The following is a 7,500-nucleotide window of genomic DNA, read 5'->3' on the forward strand; positions in this document are numbered from 1 at the left end:
GGTTCAGCTCGTCCAGGTACTTGTCCTTCAGGAAGTACTCGGTCAGAGGAGGGATGTTGCTCAGACACTGCAACACACACACACTGAGCTCAGGCCGGGCCGCGGGACACAGAGAAGACAAGCACACCCTGAGACTGTGGAGAAGCTCAGCGAGCGTCACCTGTGTGGCCGAGTTCATGAAGCAGGTGTTCCCCAGGTTGGACAGGCCACAGAGACCGGCTCTCTCAGCGTGTCGGCCCGGGTCCGAGCACTCGTAGCTGCTGTAGGAAGGGTAGGACGGCAGGCTGTAGCTGGAGCCCTTCATGCTGCAGACGAACAGATAGACGTTTGACAGCGATAGTCACAGCAGCAGCAGCAGCAGCGAGAGCAGATGATCAGAGCAATGCAGCGACAGCCCAAAACATGCAGAAGAGCAAACAGAGTAACCACAGCCTCGCTCTTCACTCCCTACCCAATACGACTCAGTAGAACTGACTCGTGTCACCACACAAACACATGATATTCACACAGTCAAATACCAGTGCACCAATCAGAGAGGAGACCTAGCACACTGCCAGTGAGTGATCTGAAGTCCTCCGTTAGCTCAGTTGGTTCAGCTGCTTGCTATGCCTGCAACTGAGCTGATGTCGATTTCCATAAGCAGATTTCATTTCAATAAAATTAATAAAGACAGGCAAAACTCTGAACATATGAGCGCTCAGCATTAGAGCATCGGCAGCTCTCTGTGTTTAGGAACCAAGCCAAAAGGATGCTAACAAATCACTGCTAAGTGAATTATGTACAGGTCAGCCCTCCATTCCCACAATGCACTACAGCTACTAGCATCACACTAACTTAAGTGCTAGTGAGTGCAGGACACACATCACTCTGACCTCTTAAATGCACAGATGTGAACATGCCACTGATCACAGTCTCACTTCCACGACACAGGGTGTGTTTTATTAGCCCCACCCATCCACACACAGACCTCCCTGGGCCCGCCCACTCACTATCATGCCCCTCCCCACTCCCATGTCCCTCCCCCAGCCTCCCCTCCCACACAGCCCTCCCCTGGGCCCGCCCACTCACTCTCATGTCCCTCCCCTGGCCCCGCCCACTGCAGGCTTACTTGCGGCTGCTGAAGCTGCTGTTATGATTGTTTGTGAGAGATGAAGGGCAGATCTTTGGTAAAGCAGAGAGAGTGGAAGCACCAGATGACCTTCAAAAGACAAGAAGAGCGTGAGTTACAGGAGATGATTCTCATGGAGAGATCAGGAGATCCAGAGGGCAGAAAAGCAGTGTCCAAGCATCTGCTTTAAAGCAATGATGTGATGATCTGTGCGTCACATGACTCACTTGAGCGCTGAAGAGCCGCGAGGCCACGTGCCATCTTCATTCTTCTGTTCGATTACTAGAACCTGCAGAGAGAGGAACACAGGAGAAAAGACCTTGTTCTCATTTACTGTTTAAAGCCCTCCTACATCACAGCATCTTTCAAATGTGTGTGTGGTCGACACTGAACTACAGGAACTGATTAAAGCTGCTTGACAAATCTACATCCTCCCAATCACAGGGCTCCAGACTGAGACCATTTTTTTTGGTGTGACCACATTTGGTAATCGGTAGCACTGGTGCGACCACCACGCTGCCCAACAGACAGCAAGCGAAACAATGATGAGTAATGAGCCCGCACTAGGCGTATGAGCCGCGCAGCATGGTCCGTTGATCAGCTCGAGTTGATCTGGTCACACTGTTACAACACGGCGCTGAGAGATAGAGAGAAGCGCTCTGATTATTATTAACAGCTCAAACAGCACTGACGCAGAAAACCGCTAGCAGTAGCGCTACGTGTAACCATGCTGTTGTGCAGAAACAGTCCAATGCGGTTACATTATTCATTTCAGGGTTTGTGCAACCTTTGAGAGAGAAATGCGAGCACTTTTCAGTGACTTGCAAGCTACTCACACAACTGTTACAAGCAAAACTATTACTAAACAACACTAACGTACAGAAGACACCAAATGATCAATATAACCAGTAGATGTCAGCAGAGGAGCATTCGTTGAGTTATTCCATCATCAGATTTCGGCCGTAGGTGCAGCCCTGTCCTGATGACGCTCAGGCCCTCGCCCGGCCCATGTCCAACAGCTCATCAGAACAACCTACCCGAGCACGACTTACCCCTTCTCCCTAAACAGCTTATACTGCCGTTTCAGCTGTTGAAATACTTCAGTTTTATATGTAGAAGCAAAGTGATCATTTCGTTAAGTTTATTCGGTTAATTTAGAAAGACGTTTGGAGCATTGTTTGTTCATTAAACTGCCAGCGACAGACAGTGAGTGAAATATTTGATCAATTTAGCCTTTTCAAATCATCACAACTTGCCTAAATTAAAATCTATAGATATAAAACAGTTCAAAAATATAACCGTTTAAATGTTAAACCCAGATAAAAGTGTGCTGTATCCAATAGTTTGTGTGGAGATGCTTCAGTACACGGAGACACCAGCATGATCACTTGTGTTTCTTTCAGTGAATACTAGGCTTGCTGTGATAGACTGTGTTTACAGTGTTCCCGCTTTAAAGCCAGAACACCGGTTACATCACTTTCCCACCGTGACACCGTTATTTACATTTTTTAAAAGTATTTTAAGCACATTGGCCACATTGGACAGACAACTGACAGCCAACCTGAAATCTGGAATCATCTCCATTTTAGATGAGAATAGGGATGTCAAATTTCGATTATTTCCATGATCGATCGTCGTTTAAATTAACGATCAATTAATCGATTAATCGTTAACCATAATACTGCAAAATGCGTCTATTGCAGGCACGCAGTCAGCGGTATGACAGGATGTGCAAAAGCCACACACACACACAAAACGCTTTCTCACTTGAATTAAAGAGGTTTTAGTCTGAATAAAATGCTAGTAGCAGGATTATAAAATGAATGGATGCGATTATGATCATTTGATAAAATGAAGGGAGCGCGCCATACTTTTGAGGTCATTTTACTTTGTTGACAGTTTACAATCCCGCACGGAGAACGCTGAACGTGCCTCTTGAAATGGTTTTTTGGTGCTCGTTGTTGTATTTTAAAGCACAATTGCAATGTTTTCAACTGACATTATTGTATAAAATTATCCACACGCGCTATATGTCACACGCGCTCCACATTAAGTGAACTACATCGGCGCTGCTGCACCAAAACACAGTTGCTCACATTAATTTGATCCTGCTGGATTCTGTCCTAGAAAATGTCAGATTTTTAAAAATCCGGCATACATCGCATTAGATCGTGACAGTGCATGTGTGCACACGAGGATGAGCGAGCGCGGCTTTGGCTAGATTTATTTGGAGGTTATTGCTCATGTCTCATTCGGCACAAATCGAAATGTTTCCATATTCGCAATGTATTTGAATGTTAAACTATTATTTATAATGTAAACTAGGCTTGTACTTAACACGCATTCGCATATAGACAGAAAAGATGATCCTCTTCATATGAGCAAAAACGTCCTTGGCATAACAGCAGAGTGGACCGGTATACTACGGTCTATTTAAACTGACCAGTGTAACCTTTTAATGTTTAGTTGACATTTTATTTTGATAATGAACAGACTGCGATGTAAGTTTGAATCGCTAGAATATACGTGTGCAGCAGGCTCCGGGGCGATCGAAACAGCTGAGACATTAAAAAATATATATAAATTTTCCACAAAAGTGTTTACTTTCATTTGTGCACACTCACAATAAAAACAGAAGATTTGTGCTCCTGTAAAATAAAGCAAACAAACAGAATGCGTTGTCATCCTTTTTTTTTTTTTTTTTTTTGTGAACTTATGGAGCGCCCACACTTCTGTTTTAAATCCGTTAATCTTAATTAGCCTATTTAAATCGGATATATTTCGCATAGCCTATTAAAAAAAAAAAAAAAAAAAATTGTTATTTTTATGTTGGGCCTATTACTTAGGAGGCTATAAATTTTCCTTAAAGCATCCCATTTTGTCCCAGGGCTTATAACCTGTGCCCGAGTCAGGTCCATGCAGAAACTTGTGAACGATGCTCGGCGTCACCGTTTAGTGACAGCAGTGAATGCTCCAGGAATGTGTCGGTCACAGCGCCTATTAATCGCTGTTTTGAATCCAGCAATTATTTATTTAGAAATGATAAGATCTGATTATGACAAGTGTGGTATAAAAGCTTTGTTTATTAGAGAAATAATAGGTTAACTGGAAAATATTAGATCGCGACCATGCTTTTGGACCCCATAGTCTTCATTTACGCGGCTTTGTTCTGGTTTGCCGGTTGGTCACGAATTTCCACAAATTCAGTATATTTAAGCATTGTTTCTTTTCCTAAATCTTCATAGTCTAACCCTCTAATTTCCCAGGTTTATTTTATTATCTTTCGCTTTTAATAACTGTTTTCGCATCTCTTACTGTGGTAAACATGGGAAGGGAAATTAAAGATTTCATGAATTAAGAATTTGTTCGATTTATTAATTTGTTCCCTTATTTCACTTAAATCATGGGTTATTTAGGGAACAAAATTAATGAAACATGGACAATTGCCACATTAATAATTCGTAGGAATGAATTAACAAGTTGTAGGAATGAATAGACTACCTGTCCTGTCACTGTGTCCCGCAGCCCTGCAAAGCGCACGATATAAAACAGTTGTCTGATGAAATGATTAGTAACTACATTTCTATTGCATTTAATGTTGAAGAACTTTTATGTTGTTTCTATTTTAATGTACTTTAAAGTTTAAATCACATTAAAAGCTTAATTTGTACATTGTGAATGAATGATGATGCTTTTATATATCGTCACCGTCACTCACAGCCGCTCGCACGTGTTGATTGCGCACGAGCCGCACGCAGCCCAACATTGAATCGGTTAACCGACCATCCATAGCCTTAATCGATTGCATCTCTTATCGACAATTAATCGATCATCGATTAATCGTTGACATCCCTAGATGAGAAATATGAAGCGCTGCCTGAAGCAAACATTCCTGGTCCCATGCTACCGGGCTGACTACGACACAAGTGTTGAAGAGACCAAGAAGATGACAGAGGTCATCCTCGGTAGGAAAGCGCATTCAAGGCACACCGGAGAACAAAATGAGGAGGAAGCCGAAGTCGAGCCGCAGAAAAAAAAACTATACAAATAGTGTCAATGAATGCCAATTTATAGTGTTTTTATTTATTTTTAGATTGCTGACTTGTCATTTATGTAGGCTAAGGTCATTTTGGAAGTTCTTCTTTTATATATTCTTATTTATATGGTTTTATCTTATTTTCTTATTCGGTTTAAAAAAGTTCTAATATTGGCCAAGCAATAAACGTTCTATGGTTCTTATTTGTTTGGTTCCACCGTTTGCCAATTTTCTTTTTTTTTTTCAGTCTATGCACGGTGGTATTTTTATTCGTTATGTTAATAAAAGGTCTTTAATATTAGTGAATTTCTTTTTTTTTTGTCCATTCAAGCAATTGATGCCGAAGTGCCAATTGTCGCTAATTCGAAAGTGAAGGTATAATGCGCATGCATTTATAAGATATTTAAAAGCGAGGAAAAGAGGACCCCCTCACGTCGATTAACCGGTGGGAAAATTTACTCACCGCGTCAACCCTAGTGGATAATAGGGCTGTTTATCTCCAATAATCTGGTGATATGATACATATCACGACACAGGGGTTACGATACGATACATTGTGCTACAGAAAGGCGACATATTGTGATATTTCTTATTTCAGGAATAGAATAGATTTATAGGAAAGCTGTCATTAAGAACACACCACCATATGTAAACCTTATAAATAAATAAAAATAGTTTAACCAGTAAACAGTTGGATCTGCATTTGCAATAATCAGTCCCTATAACATTCAACATTATTCAACCACTTTTTCTGCAGTATGAACATTTAAAATGCTTGCAGGATCCTTTAGTTAAATGTAGAAAAATGTATATAACGTATTTTATAAAAGGACCATATATTTTAAGACCTTGCTTTAAAGGACCACCATTTAAGTTTACAATTGTGACCGTGTCAAAGCAATTTGATCTGAAAAAAATATATAACATCTGCTTAATATCAGTGAATATAAAGTTTTTGCAGGCTTCGTAAAGAAAATAAAACAATTGCAAACCAATAAAAATAAATAAAGATGTTGAACATAGACGGAACTTTTCAACTAGGATTTCACAGGTTTTTCAGTTAGTGTAGTCCAAGTCAGGTCCTCAGAGATGTGTACACCAAGGTACTTAAAGCTGCTGATCATAAGAGGAGTATAGGGCTGTCTCTTCCTGAAGTCCACAATCAGCTCTTTACTTTTGCTCACATTCAGAGAGAGACAGTTGTCCTGGCACCATGTTAATTTCTCTAACTCATCCAAGTATGCGGTCTCATTATTGTTGTGAATGAGGCCCAGAACCACAGTGTCATCAGCAAATTTGATTATAGATGTGGAGCTGTGCGAAGACACGCAGTCATGTGTGTAAAGAGAGAACACAAACAATAATTGCTGTTACTAGTGTTCATCATCTGGCTGACTACGTCTTGTATAAATTTTTTCTGAAAAATCCTGTCATACGTGCACAAACTGACAGTCACCACTTATAAGCTACTACTAAATATTGTAGAAACGTAATTATCTGTAAAGTTGCTTTATAACGATTTGTATTGTAAAAAGCGCTATACAAATAAACTTGAATGGAATGGAGTCAGAATCGGCAACTTCATCCATGCGACACAGAGACTAGTTTATTAGTGAATAATTCAAATATAATACCATAGAACAATGGAACATTTAATAAGAGTAGAATATGTTATTTGTTATATAAAAATTAACATTTTGCATGTTACCGTTGTTAAATTAAGTAAATGCATGCTTCCCAAGTCAAGCTCAGTGGTTCCCAGTCAAATGTGTATTAGTGAGAAACAGATTATTAGAGACAAGCTGTCGTTGACTGAGAGCAGTGACGGTCAGGAGGCGCTCTCACCTGTCCCTGATAGAGTCCGGCGTCCTGGATGGTGCTGTCCGGCTTGTTCAGTGGCTCAAAGGTGTTGCTCATGTACCTGTTCCACAGCCGCGTCTCCTTCTCGTCCGGGATACTGAACAGCTTCCGCATCTCCTGCTCGATGCTGTCTGTCACCACACATGTTCTGATTACTAGCTTATTAACACAAAACAACCTGCAGCGATCCACAAATATACGCTTTCAGTGCTTCAGCACTTCACTAAAGCTTGGCACACGATCATGGTTTATGATTTTATCAAAATATACGCTTCAGTCGGAGATGATGTATAGTTACACACGACCTGACTTGAGCCAGAGTGTGGAGCTGTACCTATAGTGTCTGCTTTGCTGAAGCGGCGCGTCACCACGTTCTCCATGTTGCTGTCTTCACACAGCTTGAGCTCGGTGAGGTAGACTTCCACCTTACAGTGTTTGACGAACATGCCCTGCTCCACCACCTGAGGATCAACACACACACACACACAGAGTCAGA

At 41.3% G+C, this 7,500-nt stretch overlaps 1 protein-coding gene across 4 annotated transcripts in view; it reads right to left on the bottom strand.

The window, feature by feature from the left end:
- usp15 (ubiquitin specific peptidase 15) overlaps nucleotides 1-7,500 on the bottom strand; it is a 40,909-nt gene that overhangs the window by 16,936 nt on the left and 16,473 nt on the right. For 3 of the 4 annotated variants that reach the window (XM_026210091.1, XM_026210090.1, XM_026210093.1), the window contains 6 exons: nucleotides 7,339-7,465; nucleotides 6,990-7,135; nucleotides 1,336-1,397; nucleotides 1,109-1,198; nucleotides 161-305; nucleotides 1-67 (listed from right to left, as the gene is read on the bottom strand). The exon at nucleotides 1-67 is cut by the window's left edge and continues 107 nt beyond it. In XM_026210091.1, the coding sequence (XP_026065876.1) occupies nucleotides 1-67; nucleotides 161-305; nucleotides 1,109-1,198; nucleotides 1,336-1,397; nucleotides 6,990-7,135; nucleotides 7,339-7,465 (637 nt within the window). The remainder of the gene's footprint in view (nucleotides 68-160; nucleotides 306-1,108; nucleotides 1,199-1,335; nucleotides 1,398-6,989; nucleotides 7,136-7,338; nucleotides 7,466-7,500) is intronic. The other variant, XM_026210092.1, reaches the window with a different exon arrangement.

The sequence above is a fragment of the Carassius auratus genome, chromosome 29, assembly GCF_003368295.1.
Source record: "Carassius auratus strain Wakin chromosome 29, ASM336829v1, whole genome shotgun sequence".
NCBI classification, from domain to species: domain Eukaryota; kingdom Metazoa; phylum Chordata; class Actinopteri; order Cypriniformes; family Cyprinidae; genus Carassius; species Carassius auratus.